Source organism: Nyctereutes procyonoides, unplaced genomic scaffold, assembly GCF_905146905.1.
Source record: "Nyctereutes procyonoides isolate TBG_1078 unplaced genomic scaffold, NYPRO_anot_genome, whole genome shotgun sequence".
NCBI classification, from domain to species: domain Eukaryota; kingdom Metazoa; phylum Chordata; class Mammalia; order Carnivora; family Canidae; genus Nyctereutes; species Nyctereutes procyonoides.
In genome coordinates, this window is record NW_026575139.1 from 40334304 (window position 1) to 40355382 (window position 21079).

General features: G+C 35.8%; 1 protein-coding gene across 1 annotated transcript in view; it reads right to left on the bottom strand.

The window, feature by feature from the left end:
• The window catches only part of TMEM260 (transmembrane protein 260), a 66770-nt gene that overhangs the window by 11627 nt on the left and 34064 nt on the right, over positions 1-21079 (bottom strand). Inside the window, exons 6-12 of the mRNA XM_055304533.1 lie at positions 19467-19646; positions 17891-17931; positions 13767-13850; positions 12149-12263; positions 10707-10876; positions 8165-8336; positions 5211-5359 (exon numbers count right to left, since the gene is read on the bottom strand). Of these exons, the coding sequence (XP_055160508.1) occupies positions 5211-5359; positions 8165-8336; positions 10707-10876; positions 12149-12263; positions 13767-13850; positions 17891-17931; positions 19467-19646 (911 nt within the window). The remainder of the gene's footprint in view (positions 1-5210; positions 5360-8164; positions 8337-10706; positions 10877-12148; positions 12264-13766; positions 13851-17890; positions 17932-19466; positions 19647-21079) is intronic.

The window sequence follows — 21079 nt, forward strand, 5'->3', positions numbered from 1 at the left end:
GAGAATGAGAATGAACCAGCAGGTAGTGAACTTGAGGACAGATCAAGAGAAATGATACACTTTAAACCAAGAGCAAAAAGACTGAAAAAAAGTATAGTCTCAGGCACCTGTGGGACAGCACCAAAAGGTTTAATGTTCATGTCATCCGAATTCCAGATGAAGAAGAGAAAAAATGTAAAGCAGAAAAAGTAAAGAAATAACGTCTGAAAAGCTCCCAAATTTTGTGAAAGACACAATCTTACAGATTTAAGAAGCTCAGTGAACCCCAAATGATTAAACTCAAAGAAATCTGGGATCCCTGGGTGGCGCAGCGGTTTGGCACCTGCCTTTGGCCCAGGGCGCGATCCTGGAGACCCGGGATCGAATCCCACGTCAGGCTCCCGGTGCATGGAGCCTGCTTCTCCCTCTGCCTATGTCTCTGCCTCTCTCTCTCTCTCTCTGTGTGACTATCATAAATAAATAAAAATTAAAAAAAAAAACTCAAAGAAATCCATGCCCAGATACACAATAATCAAATTGCTAAAAGCTGAAGACAAATAATCTGGAAAGCAGCCAGAGAAAAACAATACATTCCACATAGAGAACAATGATTTGAACAACTGTGGGTTTCTCAAGTAGAAATCATGTAGGTTAAAAAGATGCAAGATAACATTTTTGAAGTGCTGGCAGGGGGAAAAAACCCAGAACTTCCCAACTAGATATATCCTTCAAAAACAAAGAAGAAATAAAGTTATTTTCAGATAAAGGAAAACTAAGAGTACTAAGACTGCTAACAGTCTTGCCCTAAAAGAAACACTATAGGAATATCTTCGGATGGAAGAGAAATAATACGAAAGGGCAACTGGACTATCAGGATCAAAAGAAAGACGCCAGATCTGGTAAATATCTGGATAAATATCATAGGCTATTTTTTCTCTTAAACTGAAAAATATATGTATGACAATTGAAAATAAAAATTATCACGTGTCTGATATAAGATATATGACAACACAATCAAAAGTGGGAAGGTTAAAGGGACTTACATGGCAGTGAATTTTCTATATTCCATTTGAAGTAATAAAATATTAATCTTGAGTAGACTATGAAGAAGTGTGTGTACCATGATTCTCAAGGTCAACTGCTAAAAAAAATTTGCCAAAGCATATAGTAAAAATCTCAAATAATTTAAAATGGAGTACTAAAAAAAATCAAATTTTCCAAAATAAGGCAGGAAAGGGGAAGCAGTGGATTAAAAAACAGAGGGAACAGAGCAAATAATAAAATAGTAGACATACATCTAAATATGCCAATATTTACATTAAGTGTGAATGGTCTAAATACACCAATGAAACAGTAGACTTTGTCAGAATGGATAATAAATTTTCTTATAGAAAGAAAACCACTTTGAATATGATACAGGTGCTTAAAAACAAAAGAATAAAAAAAGATATGCTATGAAAACACTAATCAAATTAAAACCAATACAAAATTGAGAATAATTTTTTTTATAAATCCAGAGAAAGATGCAAATATCATTCAATGACATTTTCAGCAAGTATGAGGACAATCTGACATATATATGCCAGAAAGAAACAACAAAAAACTCCTAAGAACCTTGTCTTAATACCCTGTCCTTTATGAAAAGTAACTCAAAGTAGATCATTGATCTGAAATGTAAAACATAAAACTCTTAAACTCTAAGAAGAAAGCATGAGAAAATCTTTATGACCTAGCATTAGGCAAAGAGCTCTTGGATATGACACCAAAAAGAATGATCCAGAAAAAAAAAAAAAAAGGAAAGTATGATCCATAAAGAAAGAAATGATAATTGGATTTTATCAAAATAAAAAACTTTTATCTGCAAAAGACATTTCAAAGAGAATAAAAAGTCAAGCTACAAACTTTATGAATCACATATTTGACAAAGGATTTGTACCTAGAATACATAAAGAACTCTTAAAACCCAATTGTTAAGAAAACAAATAATCCAATAATCCCATCCATATTCACATACAAACCTGTACATGAATGTTTATAGCAGCTCTATCTCCAAACTGAAAACAACCCAAATGCCCTTCAATAGGTGAATGGATAAATAAACTGTGGTATATCTATACAATGGAATACTACTTAGCAATGACAAGGAAGAGACTATCAGTATGCACAACTTGGATGGTTGTCAAAAGCATTATGCTAAATGCAATATGCCAGTGTCAAAAGGTTACATATTTTATGTGTCCATTACGTGGCATTCTGGAAAAGGTAAAACTATAGCAATGGAGAACAGAACAGTGGGTTTTGGGGTGGGGGTGAGTTAGGGCCTTGGGAATAGTATGACTACAAGGGAGTTTGGGGTCATGGGTCTGTTCTGTATCCTAATTTTTGTGGGGGTTATGCAAATGTATGTATGTGTTAAAATTCATAGAACTATATGTCAAAAAAGACAAATTTTACTGCATGTTAAAATAGTTGTGTTAATATTAGTTTCCTTCCTTTTAAAAAGTATCCATTTGGAGAGTTTTCATAGGATGCTGATAGTTCAATGCTTTGGGAAAAAAAATCTCTGTCAAAAGCCTTTCAATTGTTCATGTCCTTTGACTTAGTAATTTCACTTCTGAGAATCTATCCTAAGAATTCAAACTTCCATTTCCTCCAAAGAAAAACTATACACAAAAAATCATTTGATGTACTCTATAATTTTATGATAGTTAAAAATTAAGGTATATTAAATATCTACTAATATTTCCATTCCTCTATTATTAAAATATAGTACATGTACCTACTAAAAATATTTACAAAGAGTTTGTAAAAACATTAAAAATGGTTTTATGACATTTAGTGAGAAAACAGGCTTTTTCTGTATTATGCTTTCAAATTTGTAAAAAATGTATTTTTATCTATTTGTATTTGAATGATAGAACCATATTTTTCTAGTTTAAAAAATAATTTCTTACTCTATAATGAACAATGCTACTTTTTAAACTAAAAATTTTATTTTAAAAACTGATACCAATAAGCAATATTAATCTTGAGGCCTTGGGTAATCCAAAATATTAACAAAAATTGATGGCCAAAAAAGTTCATCACCATGCTGTATTATAATAGCCAAAGTCTAGAAACAACAAAAATGTCCAAAAATGAGTATTTGTTAAGTCATCATGCATCCATATGAGAATATTAAATAGTTAAGAAATGATGGTAATAAAGGTATTTTTCTGAGTACAAGGGGAAATGCTTATGACATATTAGGCAAAAAGAAACTGAACAGGAAACTAAACATGATCCCACCTATGAGTGTGTGAGAATGTATACGTGTTTGCATAAGTAAATGACTGATGTTAAAACTGAATGGAATTCCAAAAAGTTTACCAACAGGTTAAGACATCTTTAAGACAGATGATACTACTCTTCTTTACACTTACTTGTCTGTAGTTTTTAGAATTTCCAAGGAGCATACAACATTTCCATAATGAGGACATGCCTCATCCATGTCTGTGGGTTAACATCCTTGACAATCTGGGCCCCACCCTCCCTGCACACTCATCCCTTCTTCACCAAACCCTCTAAGCCCTGTGTGCTATACTTTGCTAGTACTTAGCGGGCCTTTTCCAACACTTCACAAAAGCACTGCACACAAACACTTCTCTTGAATCTGCTTTCTCCCACCCACTTGGCAAATTCCTACCTAGTCTTTAAGTCTCTAACATTTTGTCCATACCAACATTACCATGTTTACCAGATGACAATGTAATTTATCTGCTTCATATGTTAGGCACCACCTGAAACCCTCCTGGAAGACTGCAACAGGAGGGGCCATGTCAAGTGTCTACAGCAGATAGTTGTTGGGGTATCTTGGCCGTTTGATATATGTTAAATGTGGAATGATTGCCCCCAGGCAGAATTAGTTGCTTCTTCATCCATGCTCCCAGTTAAATCATCCATTCAGGAAACACATATTGAACTGGGTATTACACTTGACAAAGCTTGGCTAGCATAGAGCTTACCTCATTACATTATAGTCACTTATACACATATCTATGTATATATGCAACTAGATTGTGTGGTCTATTTGAATTTGGAACTGAGTCTCACTTTACTGCCAAGGCCTAACATGAGATGGAACATAGTAGATTCAATAAATGTGGGGTTGAATTAGTTTTTTTTTTTTAAAGATTTTATTTATTTATTCATAGAGACAGAGAGAGAGAGAGAGGCAGAGACAAAGGCAGAGGGAGAAGCAGGCTCCATGCAGAGAGCCTGACGTGGGACTCAATCCAGGGTCTCCAGGATCACGCCCTGGGCTGCAGGCGGCGCTAAACCGCTGCGCCACCGGGGCTGCCCTGTGGGGTGGAATTAAATAAAATTCACCAAAAAAATGCCTACTTATGGATGTTAATGGATCTTGACATTTTATTCCAAAATAGAATGATTAAATGTTACTCTCACAGCACACTAATGCTCATTACTTATTACTTCATGAGCCACAGTAAACTTCAGGCTCTGAACACCAAAAGTCCCATGTTATCATATTCTTAGTAAGGGATAATTTAACTTTGGAATTCAGAAAGAATTTCTCAAGTCCCCTCTATAAGAGAAGAGAAGTTATGAAATAAGTTTTCTTCTTCATATTCTGGACAATCCCAAACATTTCATGGATAGGAAAAATGTTCAACACTCTACCACTGAAGGAGTTATTCATTCTTGACCTTAACTATGAATAATTTTATGTTCTTAAGTATAGAATTCACAATTCTCATATGTTATCTCAGCCAGCATAACTGTAGGTGTTTTCCATATTTACAAAAATGCCTTATCCTTTATAAAAAAAATCCTTAAGCTATTTTTATATAGTGATTATTCCTGGAAAACGTTTGCTTTACACTTAAAAGGGGGCCACGGTGTTGATCAGGGGAAGCTACAATTGTTTGCGATCTACCTGCAATGATTTCAAGTAGACAGGCACATCTCTAATTTTTCTGAATTGTACTAAGATCTTATTTGCTATTCTTGTTAATCTGTCTTTATTTTTCCTTTACCCAGAACAATAACATTTATTTCTGCCTGGCCTCATTTATGCACAGATATTCAATTTAATTACAAAGATAATCTCACTAGTGACAGCGAAAGAGGTGTAGAAAATTGGGTCTTTTGGATGAGGCACAGCTGCTACATAAACAATTTTAGAAAAGCTTAAGATTTTAGAAAAGCTATTATATGAAAAGAATGCTTACTGTTTATTTATTTCAAGAAAATGATAAAGATTAAACGTGACCATTCCACTAGGTAATATTCCTTCCACAGGATTCCATCGGTTTCCAGGAAAGTTGACACCTGGTAAATGCTTTGCCATCTTGGGTAAATACCACTCATAAGTCATCATCTATCAGAAAAATAACACATGATGTCATATTTTTTATATACTTCTTCAAAAAGAAACAAGTTTATCAAGTACAACCAAAAAGTTCTAAAATGTGGATATACTCATGAAATATTAGCATCACTGAAAAATACAAATGTGCACAAGTGACGCATATGACACTGACTATTCCTCAAATGACTTAAACCTTGGATTTCATTTCTTAAGCTGTGACTATTATTGGTAACATAAGCACCTTGTTTTATCTCACCTCCATGTAGACGGACTACCCAGAATGACCCTCCCCCATTCTCACAGCTAGAGAATGTGTACCCAACTTTCAGACTGAGCTTAAGTATCACTTCCTCTCTGACGCCCTCCGAAGGTTCCACAGTAGAATGATACACTCCTATAGCACTTGGTACCTACCTCTGTCCCAGCTCAGACCCTACTCCTCACTAGCCTGTGAGCTTCTAGAGGGAAGGGACTGTATGTTTTCAGCTTTGTGCCTCTGAATCTAGCACAGTGCCTGGCATTGTTCTCAAATTATGTTTGCTGCAGTTGAAATGTCTATGGTGGCCAAACTAGGAGACCTGCACAAGATACAGAGACGTGTCATTATTCTTTTGTTCATCCATTTACTCAAGAAACAAGTATAGCTCAACTCCAAGAAAGAAGATAAAATCCCTGCCCTTGAGAAGCTCAATGTATGAGAATTTAAACCTCAAAGAGAAAAACCCTTTGGCTAATTTATCTGAGTTTGCTAGTATGTCCAAATTAACTACATATCCCCACATGTCCTTTTGATTAAAACAAATCATTAATATTGGGAAAAATCACTTGTTCTTAATTCTATACTTTATTTATACTTAACTATACTTTTATATGCACAGATTTACTTTTTCTTTTAAGGAAAAGATTCTCCTATTTACACTTTCAAAGTTTTGTTATCGTTTAGACATCACCTTTTGAGCAATTATGCTTATTATGTCCTACTTGCTTCCTACAAGCAATTTAACTTGGAAATGACAAATTAATTTTAATCTAGGGGTACATTTTAAATACTCAAAACATACTTATTGAATTAAATTTTATGACACAACAGTTTCAGTTCTTAGGGATATTAACGTTAATTCAATACCTTCTATATGCGATGACCTCAATATTTCTCATATAATTCTCACAGTAACCTTATTGTATGAAAATAATTACATTAGATATTGCTGATTGCCCACTCAGCAGCTAATACCCTCTTCTTCCTCACTAACACAATCCTGACTTTGATCAGGTGGTCCAGGGCAGCTACATGCTTGGGTCTAGTTTTTCTCCACGTTTAAGTAGTTTAAGAATGGGCATATGACCCAATACTGGTTAGGGGGACCCAAAAGGAGGTCTGACAGGGGTTTCTGGGGTACATGTTACTCTCAATAGAGAGAGAGAAAGAAGGGTGGGGAGAGAGAGAAAGAGAGAGAGAGAAGAGATGGGGAAGGGAGGGGGAAAGGAGTGGAGAGGGCAGAGGAGAGGAGAGAAGGGGAGAGGCACTTTTCTTCATTGTGCTGTTTGGAACCAGGCAATCATCAGTTCAAGATGGATGTGGAAAAGTGGCCCTAGAACACTGACATCATTGAACTGCTTATATTATCCATCCTAAAACCTCCTGTCTTCAAACTACTTCTTATGTGAGATTAAAAACGCCATAGTTTAAGCTACTCTTAGGTATTTTGTTTCCTGCATTCAAAAGTATCCTAACTTATATGATGATCATTTCCATTTTATAGATCAGGAAACAGAAGCTCAGAGAGGAAAAATCATTAGCCCCATATCACACATCCTGGAAGTGACAGAATGAGGACTTGAATTTAGGTCTAATTAACTTTGAAATCCATGCTTCTCACTACAGTTGCTGCCATCCTAAACAGTATTTAAAATCATGATGGGATACCACATTAACAACTAACAGCCTAGCTTTTGTCAGAAACTAGACTGAAGATCAAATTAATCAATTTGTGTAGATGATATAAATGCAAACTGCTTATAATAATGTGTAATTTGCAAATTTCCCTATATTTGCAAATCTGTTTTAGTTTTCTCCAAAGATTCTAATTATTCATTCATTCAACAAAATTTATTAAGTATTATGCCTAAAAATTTGCTCAAACTAATCATAGTATTAAGATTAGTATCAAGATTAGGAATTTCTCTTTCCCTGATGACTGCTCTAAAAACATTAGAGATAGATTTGTTCTTTTTAAGGTATTTACCATTTAAATAATAAATCTTATAGTTAAAGTACATTTCTTCAGTTCCAGTGGACTATTTTAAATAGACCTGGAAATTTTCACAAGTCCCCTCCAAACATAATTTTGTTGTAAGACCAACAAAGTTTACACACAAATTCTACAGCAGAATCGTGGTTAATAATTTCGATTTTGAGTGAAATGTTTACTTACTTGCAGCATGACTTATTTTATATTCAATCTAATGTATTTTAATCCCCAGACCAGTGGGCAGTGTTAATTTGAATGGCTGGGTTGGTTGAATTTCAAAGAACTATTTAAAAATAAATTTGCAATACAGTACTTTCATGGTTTGTCATATAAACTACAGACCTAGATTATTATTTGATTCTAACATGAAAAACATCAATTCTTAAAACATTTAGTTTAGATGAGAAGGAAGCAATTCATATGGCCTACTTATACCTTAGTTAAAATAAACAAAAAAACATGATATATATTCTAAGAGTGTGAAAACTGTATCTATCTACTGTTAAAAAATATGTGTTTTAAAGTGATTACTATGTTTTAAGTATATTTTTTATATACTTACTTCTTGATCCACTAGTGAAATATCTGGCCTCAGTCCCTCGCAATAATGCATGTAACGGAGAGAATTCCCTGGCAAATCTCCTCTGAGTAAGATAATTGCATCACGAGGCATAGAAGCTAGAAGGTTCTTTGCAAATTTATCAATCACATAGTTGGTCCTTTGGTCACAAATGCTAAATAAAAAGATAAGGAAACATTAAAATAGCAACATAGTCCTACAGTTTTAAAGAGAATGTGTTTATTTTCTGCTCCATTCTTTGTATGCAGTGTTTCAAAGTACTCTAATTTATGTCTTCTAAGAGGATGTGGATATTTGAAAAAAGAATGCTGTCATCTGCAAGAAAAAGAGGAGGAACTAATTGTGCTGCTGAATAAAAATCAGGGTACTGTTTTACTTTTGGAATTTATGACCATTTCTATAAAAAGGGAATTGGTTACTGCTCAAGAGTAAGTTATTTTTCTTCCTAAAAGGATATCCAATTTCACTAAAAGAAGTAAGGCTTCTGATTTCACGTGAAATTCAAGGTAATGTCATGTCAATTCCATTTCAAATAAAGGAATTTTCAGAAATGCAAAAGGAAATCTGCCAATTTTTAGCTTAACTTTGTATGAAACATTGGTCTGACTCTCTTGCATGCAAGCTTGATCCCTTCTGCCACTTCCCCAAACCGTAGGCTCCTTGTGATCTTCTCTTCCTTCTAGGCAGAGAAATCATAGGGAATGAGACCAACAAGAAGGAAGGGAAAGTTGTTTACTTCTCTCCAGGCATTTTTTGCCTATTGCCAACAACAGCAGTACAACTCCTTTTAATCATAGAGTGGACTTTCTAACTTCAAAGAAAACTGGCATGAATTCTGAGAGCTTCCCATGAAAAAAGAAAAAAACTATGAGACAGTAAAAGCACCAAAAAATGGAACAAGCAATGTCTTTCCTGTTATTATCAGGTCTGTTACATGTAATGGTTCTGAGAAACACAGCCTAAAATTTAATCATTGGGCTAGCGTCACAAAGCAAATGAACACAACTAGGAATAAAATATTAACCCTTGCCTTTGTAATTGATGCAATTGTTTCCTACTGTGATTCTCTACTTTGCAGGGTGATGCCTCACATTTTGCCACCTAGCAAAGTTGCTATTGCTCTGGGACAAATAAAACAAAACAAAATAAAACAGCCCAGCCTGTACAAGCATCCCTGGTGTTAAAACTGGATTACCCTAAAGATCCAAGTCAGGAGAAGATTGGGATAAAAGAAACTTGGGAAACACGGTAGGCTTTGAAAGCCCTTGTTGAGCTAGCTATGGACTTGTATCTAGGACTTGCATCCCCTTTCTACTGGACCTCCTGATGACGCAGGCTTCTTAGCACTGGCTCTACCCTGCTATTATAAAGAACATCAATTTTTAAACTTAAGTTGAAAGGGACATTCAAGTGCCTGGGTGGCTCAGCAGGTTAAGTGTATGAGACTTGGTTTAGGCTCAAGTCATGATCTCAGGGTCGTGAGATCAAACCCTGCATTGGCCTTGCCACTGAGCGCAGAGTGTGCTTGGGATTCTTTCTCTCCCTTTCCCTCTGCCCTTCCGCCCACTCATGCTCTCTCTTTCTCTCTCTCTCTCTCAAATAAATCTTTTTTAAAAGGGGGAAATTGGACCCTTTTAAAATATCAATCAAATCTCACTACAATGAAACTCCAGTGGACTCTTCCACTGCTGTAATATTTATTCAATACTGCTGGAAATCAATGAAGTATCATCTAAAGCTATCATCTAAAGCTTTATGCCAGAGTGAGATTTTTATTGGCATGGTTATTAAAAATATTTTGAAAACTACATATAGTACTACTAATGATGCATAAGGGTTAAGAAACTTTTAGAACTTTATTTCAAAATAGTTAATATTTACTACTATGGAGTGAACTAGATAAGGGCCAGATGTTAGTTACTCAAAAGATGAAATCTGGGATGCCTGCCTGTGTGGCTCAGTAGGTGAGTGTCTGCCTTTGGATCAGGGTGTGATCCCAGGGTCTTGGAATCGACTCCCGCATCAGGCTCCCTGCAGGGAATCTGCTTCTCCCTCTGCCTATGTCTCTGTCTCTCTCTGTGTCTCTCATGAATAAAGAAATAAATACAATCTAAAAAAAAAAAAAAGAAAAAAAAAAGAAAAAAGGTTGAAATCTTCGAAGTATAAAATGGAAATATTTTAGGACATACAAAAAGACCCAAATGTCTTTACTTCCATCTAAGTGATATTTAGATCATGGACTTCTATATAACCTCCAGATCCTACAAAGTATCTCTGGGATTCCTTATAGGAAAACACACAAATAGTTTATATGTCCCACCCAAGCCCTTGTTGGCAATGCTCTGAAACCACACATCATTCATGCTGAGATCCTGTTCAAAAATTTAAGAAGCACTGTATTCTGACTAAGCTTTCTTACTCTGAAAACCAGTGGAGGTTAAAGGTCAAATAAATTCCCAAGAATCTAAATATCTAAGTATCTCTTGTTTGAGTGCAACTTTTCATAAAAATAAGCATGTGTTACCTGAAATTGGAATATATTTGGTAAATTATAAAAAGAGTTGCTGAAAGCCATTCCAACCACTGAAGCCCACTGGTGTTCAGCACTCGATTACTCTCAGAAACAAGCGCAGCCAAGCCGAGGCCAGCAAGGACAGCCACCACCGCATTGCTCTGCATCCAGAATCTTTCCACCTGCGACAGAGACGTGCAAACAGGACATCCTGCTGACCGGTTTATGTAATCAGTCAGGTACTTGTCCATTTAAAAAATACACTGTGTACACCCACTGCTTATGCCTGCTGTCACTTGGGTCTTGTTCACTGGCTTCCCCAATCCAACTCCACATCACTTTATTTTTCGGTTTTCAAATATGTCTCCTTTCCAGTTTGACACATGAATCTCCCTTTGTGGATCCACACATTCTTTTCAGTTCTGGGACTTGCACCTTGGACTTCTGCCATTTCAAAGAGGGAGGAGGTGGAGAAATGCTTTTGCTTTACTCCTGAGGTCTCCTCCCATGTGGGGAGGCCCCTCGCAGTAGAACACCCCTCACTCCTTCCTGTAAGACTCTAGGCCCTGAGCTGAAGGGGAGTCTGAGAGCTGGGAGTGGGCCTGTGTGGCCTTCCTCTTTCCTCTTTCTTTTTCTGGAAAGTGACCTGCTGGTAGGAGGCATGTGTCCAGGGGCAGACCACATTCCTGTGGCCACAGGGGGCAGGAGGGTGGGGGGTGGGGGAGCCTGCCCTGTGCAGCCCTGCCTGTGATGAGGGGGGTAAGTCCATCCATTCTGGGAGCCAGTGTGAGGAAGACCCACCTACCCACAGATATAAACTACATTCCCCAATCTCAGCGTTCTCAGTATAAAGGTGATTCACCTGCTGTAGTTGTCCTGGTTTATCCTGTTTCTCAACTAATTCAGAACTCAGAAGATCAAGTAGGGTATTATTTACTAGGCCTCTTAAACACCCACACAGAAAAGAGTTGTTTTTAGCCAGTGAAAAGGAGCTGTCTACATTTATAGTTTCTACTACAAAGGGAAGAAATATTCTAATCTCAGAAATGGCAGCCAGGGGAAAACAGGCCTGAGACCACTGAGGTAAAAACTATAGGAATATGTGGGTTATGAATCCCCAGCTACAACCTTTATTTCTTTGCTGTTTTTTAAAAAATTCCAGGAGGTCTGCAGTAGTACTTATACCTGGAATCACACACATAAAATAACTAACTTAAAACTACCTTATGTTTATTTTTCTACCTGACTATTGTGTTAACTAAATGTTGCATTTTTCCCCCCAAAAAGAAGCCTCAGTCTTTACTGGTTCAAGAATTTAACTTTTTATCTATTATAATGTATACACAATTTTAACTATTTCTGAGATAAGTTGCTCTTCTACAAGATTCACAAGGACAACTCTGTACACTCTTCACCAACTTTCTGATCAAAGGATATATCTAAGTAAAACTTACCACACCCATGAAAAGTGGCTTTGAAATATCTAAATTCGCCCTCCAAGCAAAGAACAGTGAATAAATGCAAAACATTCCAGTAAAAAGCCATACTAAAGATGGAGTCTGTCTGTCCCTGTAAAAAAATCAAATATGTCCAAAATTATTTATGTGCATGAATATTAATAATAATATTGCTTAGTTTTTTTTTTTTATTTATGATAGTCACACAGAGAGAGAGAGAGGCAGAGACACAGGCAGAGGGAGAAGCAGGCTCCATGCACCGGGAGCCCGACGTGGGATTCGATCCCGGGTCTCCAGGATCGCGCCCTGGGCCAAAGGCAGGCGCCAAACCGATGCGCCACCCAGGGATCCCCTAATATTGCTTAGTTTTAAACTACAGGAAAGAAGTTAGACCTATAAAACTTTCCTTTTTTTTTTTTTTTTTTAAGATTTTACTTATTTATTCATGAGAGACACAGAGAGAGAGAGGCAGAGACACAGACAGAGGGAGAAGCAGGCTCCATGTGAGGAGCCTGATGTGGGGCTTGATCCCGGATCTCCAGGATCAGGCCCGGGGCTGAAGGCGGCACTAAACCGCTGAGCCACTGGGGCTGTCCCCAAACTTTCCATTTTTAATTACAGACAAATAAAGGTCCCAGGTTAAAAAAATTTGAGCTGGAATAAATAACCAAAACATAAGAATCACCTATACACCGCACTACATATTGCAGACAACTTTACTTGGAACTGTGCAGCAAAAGACAGGAAGTTAAAATTCAAAGAAATACATATCACCGATCTTGTTAAAGATTAATTTCATGTCTCAAAATAATATTTTAAAATGGTATATTAGTATAATCTTCAAGAAAAATTGATTTGATAATATATATCAAGAGCCTTAAAAGTAATCATACTCATTGACCCAGTTATTTAACATGGAGGCATAAATCTTTAAGCAAAACCAGAAATGTGGATAAAGATAAGTCCATAAAAATGTTTTAATATTACTTATAACAGTAGAAGAAGTAGAAGCAATCTGAAGATTCTCAAATATAAAAATATTTAGGTTAATTCTCCTAAGTCAGAGAATGGAATTTTATACAGACATTTAAATAACTTCAAATCTTTTTAAATAGGCAAAGGCTCACAATATAATGTTAAGTGTCAAGGAAACAGAACTATAAATGTGTGTACATATATAAATTTACATAAAACAGGCTAAAAGAAAATGAACAAAAAATTAATGGAGATTAAGAGTGCCGTATTTTTTAGATTTTCTTTTATCATCAGAGGTTATTTTCTTCTTCGGAAGAATTCAAATAATTGTTTACTTCTTTTGCAATGCAACAATAAGTAGCTACGGGCAGAGTAAGAGATCCAATCAAAAGTTTAAGACATTAAATGACTTGCTTACTTAGATTGTAATACATAACTCACTCTTCCAAAATCATTAATTTATAATCAGAAAAGAAAAACTAGCAAGAAAGCAAAACACATTTGCTATAACAGAAGTGGTTAGGGTCATTTATTTGGAATATAAAATAATACTGGCAATGTTCTTTAATCACATATTAAAATATGACTTGAATTAATGAATATGGGAAAAAATAACAGAAAAATAAATTATATTACTCACTTTCTTGCTAAACATATATTTGCCCAAATCGCAAGGGCTTGAATGTTGAATGAGAGCTGGGTCCTCATACTTGTTACTTGAGAACTGTAAAAGACAGAATCTAACTTATCATGGGTAGAAAACAAACTTAAGATAGTTCCAAATAAAACATTCCTTGTATAATACATCTGACTGTGCAGTGAATAGTTTTAAGGGCTAGAGGCAGATTTTAAAGTTATTTTGTCTTTTTTTAAATATAAGAGAAAAAGTATAAGAAAGAGTTAAATGGTTCTAAGATGTTTTCCAATTGTAATATTTGATTACCAATTTACATTATTTGGGATAGGATTAGAGCACATAATTCTGTATTTATAATACTGGTATGCTGTATTGATAATATAAACCAATTTGGATCCCCCAGTTGGTTTTGTAGGAAGTTGTCTCAAATCGACTTTTTAACTCTGTGACCAGTGTAGGTATGGCCTCCTTTGATTTAGCGATTGAAAAACAAAATGTGGGGTGCCTGCGTAGCTTAGCCGCTTGAGCACCCAACTCTTGATTTCAGCTCAGGTCATGATCTCAGGGTTGTGGCATTAAGCCTACTTGGGATTCTCTCTTTCCCTCTGCCCCTCCATCCCACATCTCACTCTCAAAAACAAAAAAGAAAGAAAGAAAACAAAATTAATGCAAATAATTTTCTGGAGAGCTAATCATAAAAAAAAAAAAAAAGACAAGAAAGGTGATCTCTTCTTCTAACTTAAAAGGCTTCCTTGTTTTCTAGGTGTGCCTGGGTGGCTCAGTTAAGTATCCAAACTCTTGATTTTGGTTCAGGTCATGATTTCAGGGTTCTGAGATCGAGCCTCACCTCGGGCTCCACACTGGGCATGAAGCTGACTTAAGATTCTCTCTTCCTCTGCCATGTCTCCAGCTCCCCCACCCCCGCCCCGCCTCTCTCTTTCTCAAAAAAAAAAAAAGACTTCCTTGTTTTCTATATTATTTGGTTCAAAAATGTTTAAGCAATCTGAGAAATGTATTTTCTCCCTATAATTAAACTAAATTCTTCTATTAACTAATAAGCATTTCCCATGTGTTATTTGAGTTCTGAAATAGCTCTAGCAGTCTCCAATTTTATAAAAGAAATGACTCTATACACCATTTCAAAGAACTTTCTTTTCCCTACTGGCAATTTTACTGGAGAAAATGTGATGCCATAATTATGGAAACCACACAATGTGTATTTTACTAATGGAGACTCATCTACTATGAGAAGATATTCTTACTCATTTTCAAATACACTTGAAAAATTGATTCCAGCATGAGGCCCATTTCAAACCATTCTTCAAAAGGAATGAAGTCAGTCTCAAAATTAATTCTTGGAGATCTGTTGCTTAAATGTAAGCTCTAAAACATGGTCACTGCCTAGGGTTAGATTCAATAATTTCCTTGTACAGGATTGCAATTTAGAGATATGCATGGGGAAAGAATTTAATTTGCTTGACTGGAAAAGGATAGATGATTAGGTTCCATCATTTTGAAGGATTTTCTAGTAAGTTAATTATGAGTTGCTTTTCTCAACACTCCTGTCCACCTGAAACAATTAAAGACTAGAAATTCTCTCACTCAATCAGAGAGTGCTAGGATTATGCCTTCATTCTACATTATGATTTGGTTCGAACAAGTAGTGTGGGTGTGAGTGGGCATCACCTTTGTCTTCTTTTTTCTAGGCATATCACCTAACAGCTATTATTTCAATATAAAGGAGGCTTTTATGTTCCCCAATAGATGATGCAACTAATAAAAGTTAGATGTATAGTCCAGCATTACTCTTGAGAGTTCTCTGGAGTTCATGTGGGATTTCTTAAGGTAAAATATTCTAGCAATCTCAAATGTGATAATAGCCCTGTAAGGTATGTAGGAAGAACAGGCAGTGAGTCATCTGGCATGGAGCAAAGGAGAATAAAGTAAAAGCCCACAGACATCAGTAAAGCTTTCTTTATTACTGAACTTCTTGCTACCTTTTCCCCAACCAAAAAGAAAAAGGAGCCACAAAAATTTCAGGCAGACATTAAAAAAATACTTAAAATCAGTTGTGAGAACCAACAAAAGGCTACAGGAGAATAACTGGTGGCACGAAAATGTTTTCAAGATACAGTATAAAATGAAGCCCAGCAGGCTAATAAAACAGTATGTACACTATGATCCCATTTTTTAGAGACAAAAATATAAAGAATATTGAATGGATATAGACAAAAATGTTAATGGGTTAACAATATTGGTTCTCTCTATATGTTAGATTTTAATTTTCTTATTTTTAATTTTAATTCTTATTTTTGCTTACCTATATTTTCTAAACTTCCTATAATGATTATGTATTGCATTTTGGGAGCAGGGGAAAAGGACATTTCTTTTTTTTTAAAGATGTTATTTATTTATTCATGAGAGAGACAGAGAGAGAGAGAGAGAGAGAGAGAGAGAGAGAGGCAGAGACACAGGCAGAGGGAGAAGCAGAATCCATGCAGGGAGCCTGATGTGGGACTCCATCCTGGGGTCTCCAGGATCACGCCCTGGGCTGAAGGTGGCGCTAAACCGCTGAGCCACCGGGGCTGCTCGGGACATTTCTTTATAAATTTTTTAAAAAGATTTTATTTATTTATTTGAGAGAGAGAGAATGAGCTTAACCAAGTGAGCTACCCAGGTGTCCTGGAATGGGACATTTAAAAAAGAAAAGAAGGAAGGATGGAAAGAAACAAACAAGGTAGCAAATAAACAAGAGAGAAATTGTGAGAACTTATGAACTGCCTCGTACATAGAGTTGAAATATTCTCCCCATATCTTAAAAATAGGGAGAATCCCAAAAGTCCTGGGAATCCCAAATTAATAATTAGTTAGGAGAGCTCACTTTAGGTTATAGAAGACTATTGCATAATTTTATATAAAAAATATTATAAAGGTAGTACAGGATTGGTATGGGTATTTTTCAAGTTGTCTTAATCTATGTCGGTTTTAGAGCAAATATTAACCCATTTTTCTTTTTCTTTTTTTCTAGATTTTTTATTTATTCATGGGAGACACTGAGAGAGAGAGAGAGGCAGAGACACAGGCAGAGGGAGAAGCAGGCTCCATGCAGGGAGCCTGATGTGGGATTCAATCCAGGGTCTCCAGGATCACACCCTGGAAGAAGGCGGCACTAAATGGCTGAGCCACCCGGGCTGCCCTTAACCCATTTTTCAAAGAAACCTTAGTAGGTAATACAAATGAAATATATTTGTTTAACCGGCTGTAAAAAAGGTTGGATATTAGAAATATTTAAGTCAAAAACAGAGCTTAAGAACAGCTGAAAGACAAAGTCTTACAAGACATTAAATGAAGCTTAAAAAATTTAGGAACATAGCTCAATCCTAAAAAGAAAATAATCAAATGCTAAGTACAATGTTATAAAACGTCTCTGAAAAAGACGAAACCAGAACAAAGAATAAATGATATATAAAGCAACACTGCATTGGGTAATTTCATATCCAAATGAAAGTGGAAACATTTTAGTTTTATAGATTCTATATAGTCTACTAATAATTATTGTATTTTTTTAGTCACTTTAAGTTTTATCTTACTGAAGGAAATGCTAGAATGTTTGACAGTACACACAAACAACTGGTAACCATACTGGCAAAAGCTACTTCTCAGATAGCTACTGATTCACAAAGGGACAAGCCCCGAAATCCCAAAAATCACTTATAGAACTAATACAGAATTCACAAAAACCAGCTTCAGGAGTGCCTGGGTGGCTTAGCTGGTTAAGTGTCTGCCTTTGCCTCAGGTCATGATCCAAGGTCCTGGGATTGAGCACCCCATCGGGCTCCTGTTCAGCAGGGAGTCTGCTGCTCCTTCTCCCTCTCCCCACTTCAAAATAAGTAAAATCTTAAAAAAACAAAAACAAAAACAAAAACAAAAAACATGGGCAGCCTGGGTGGCTCAGTGGTTTAGTGCTGCCTTCAGTCCAGGGCGTGATCCTGGAGACCTGGGATCGGGTCCCGCATCGGGCTCCCTGTGTGGAGCCTGCTTCTCCCTCTGCCTCTCTCTCTCTCATGAATAAGTAAATAAATAATCTTAAAAAAAAAAAAAAACAGCTTCAAATATTTCATACTCACAGCAAAATTTTAGACATACTGGATCCTATTTCAGATTTGGCCTAAACATAAAAGAGAAAAGTTTGTGTAAGCCTTAAACTGCAGCTTTGTTAGGCTATTGTATTTTAACTCTCTTGATTTAAAATACACATGTTTTAAATAGACAATGCAACATCTCTCTTCATCCAGTCTTTACCTCAGAGCTTTACTGAGTTTTTGAAGAGAAGTCAGTGGGTAGTAAACACAGACATCCTTTAGGAAGAACTGTAGAAATAACGATTGGCTAAAAATCAGTTAAACTATTTCCAGCAGGAATGATTAACACATTAATGAATTAACAGACTTTACACTTTTGTTACAGAGTCTCTTTAAGGCACTTTGATTAGAGCTCATTATCACATGTTAGCCTATAATTTCACAATTATGTGTGAATTATACAAATTTCAAATCTGGAATGACCCTCAAGCAATATTGTAATAGAATAACCAATATAAGTAAGCCAGAGTATAAAACTCAAGTATCAAACTCTCTATGTCAAGAAGTAATTAATAATTATCCTTTCATTAAGCTATTTTATTATGAAATATCCCTACATACAGACAACAAATATAATGTATATTTAAGGAATAAAGAGTTTTTAAAAATCTATAGAGCCACCATTCATTTAAGAAACAGAACTACACGAATACCATGAAGTATCTCACAAAGCATTCATAGGACTCACTTTTCTCACCCCCTAGTGATAACTATTACCTTGAACTTTGTGTTAATTATTCCCTTACTTTCTAAAAATATATGGTTCTACTCCTTTTGTCTGAATCCTTGAGCAATAGGTTGTTTAGTTTTTTCATGGTTTAGAGTTTTGTATCAATGGTGTCATATAATATGTAGTCTTAAGAGATTTGCTTTCTTGCATAAGACAGAAAAAGCACAAACCATGAAAGAAAAATCTGATACAACTGTCTCTATTAAAATAAAAAGATGTGTTTGTCCTTTTACTTTTCAGGTAAATCTTTACTGTAACCACATTCAGTGTTTTTCCCTTTTATGTTCAGGGAAAGCAAGGCCTTTTGAACTTAAAAAAAAAAAAAGACTTTTAGTGAAATTATATCTTATAAAGTATTTACACATCAGTATTACATCAAATACTGCTGTGAACACTATTTGTCAAATATGAAAGAAGAAAATATTTTGGTCAAGGTAAATTAAAAATTTTGAGGGTTTTTTTTTTCTTTAATCTTTTCCAAATATTTTACATCATAGACCAAGGGACCAAAGTCATAGCCAATGCTAAGAAGAATGAAATGTTTCAAGGGCTGGCAGCAGAGTCTTTTTAATGTTTGTTATCTTGAAAAACATTCTCAGAGATACAACATTATGTCATGAGGTTAAGTGATTCCAAGTTTTTCCCTAATGTATGATAAAGGCCACATTCCAAGGAGCAAGTTTGTTATATAAAAAACAAATGAAAATGCTGTTGTACTGTCATTGATAAATATTGTTGGTGGTTTTTTTTTTTTTTTTCCAGTCAAGACCCAGGCAGAACACTAAAGTTACACCACTTACTTCCCTTAAAGGGCTTTAAATATAAATTTACCAGACTGAATGTTCCATATTCTTCCCTGAGAAAATGTGTCAAAAATCCTAGCAATGTTGTCTGGTCTCCCCAGGTCCAACGGGCTTGATTGAGGTAGGATGAGATAGGAAGGTAGACGTAGGGCAGCAGACCAGCACAGAAGTAGAGACTTAACTTCAACAAAGAGCCCAGGGAGAGTTCCTGCATCAAAGCATATTGATCAAAGCATAGAACAATGTTTATTTTTCATCAATTCATCCTGGAACTTCAAGAACACATCGAGGAACACATCAAAATGTTTACACAGAGCTGATCTCTCAATTTATATTAAGTCACCACAGAATACTATGTTAAACCTTCTGAGTACTGTGGATTACTAGAAAATTGCATCTGCCTGAACTCCTTTGCATGGCAGGTGAAATCTGGATGAAGCAAATAATATTAGGGAAGACTCCAAAGTATCGTATTTATATTTAAAACCATGTCATGACAATGCAGCATTACACAGCTGAGATAACCCACAGGAAATGACTGTTTGGCTGACTTTGAATATACCCAAAACATTGTTCCATACGATTCCCTTCATCACCATCACCAGGAGCAGACTTCAGCTATATTCTCTATTACGATTACACACTGACAATATGATTCTTTCGACAAGGGTTTTGGGTATTTCATGGAAATATTTGGCACAAATGAAGTTAGCTTTTTTTTTTTTTTTAAAGATTTTATTTATTTATTCATGAGAGAGAGAGAGAGAGAGATATGCAGAGACACAGGCAAAGGGAGAAGCAGGCTCCATGCAGGGAGCCTGATGTGGGACTTGATCCTGAGACTCCAGGATCATGCCTTGGGCCCGAAGGCAGGCACTAAACCACTGAGCCACCCAGGCATCCCTGAAGTTAGCTTTTGAATAACCTTCCAGCTCATCCAAATGTTCCTTTTCCTCAACTTACATATAGGATGGAGTACCGATGGAAATTTGTTGTACCTAACGATGTTGCCTCATATGAGACTATATTTCTTATCTGCATATTTCTTTTTTAAAAAATATTTATTTATTTATTTGGGTGAGGAGGGGCACAGGGAGAGGGACAGAGGGAATCTCAAGCAGACTCCCTGCTGAGCACAGTAACTAATGCAGGGCTTGATCCCAAACCCTGACATCATGACTTGAGCCAAAATCAAGAGTTCGATGCTTAACTGACTGAGCCACCCGGTGCCCCCTCATCTACACATTTCTAAAATAAAGGACAATATTGACAAAGTTTTATAAAAATTACATCTAAAAGAATTCTTGTATACTAGAAGATTCAAATAGTGGTTGCTTTAGTAATTAGGAAAGGGTCTCTTATAAATACCATAATTGGAATATGTCAACTTTTCCTTTACAAAAAAGGAAAATTCATATGTGACCATGAATACAAGAACCAAGGTTCACAATCCCCAGAAGAATAAGCAGTTGACTTATATTAGCATTTTCAAGTAAACACTCTTAATTGAAAATGTAGTATTCTTATTATAGTACTGATTTCATTTGATATTTCTATAGTAATGAGATGCATAAAAATAATAGCATGAAAAGAGTATAAGAAATAACTAATTGAGCAACATGCCTTTGCTATTCTTAAAAG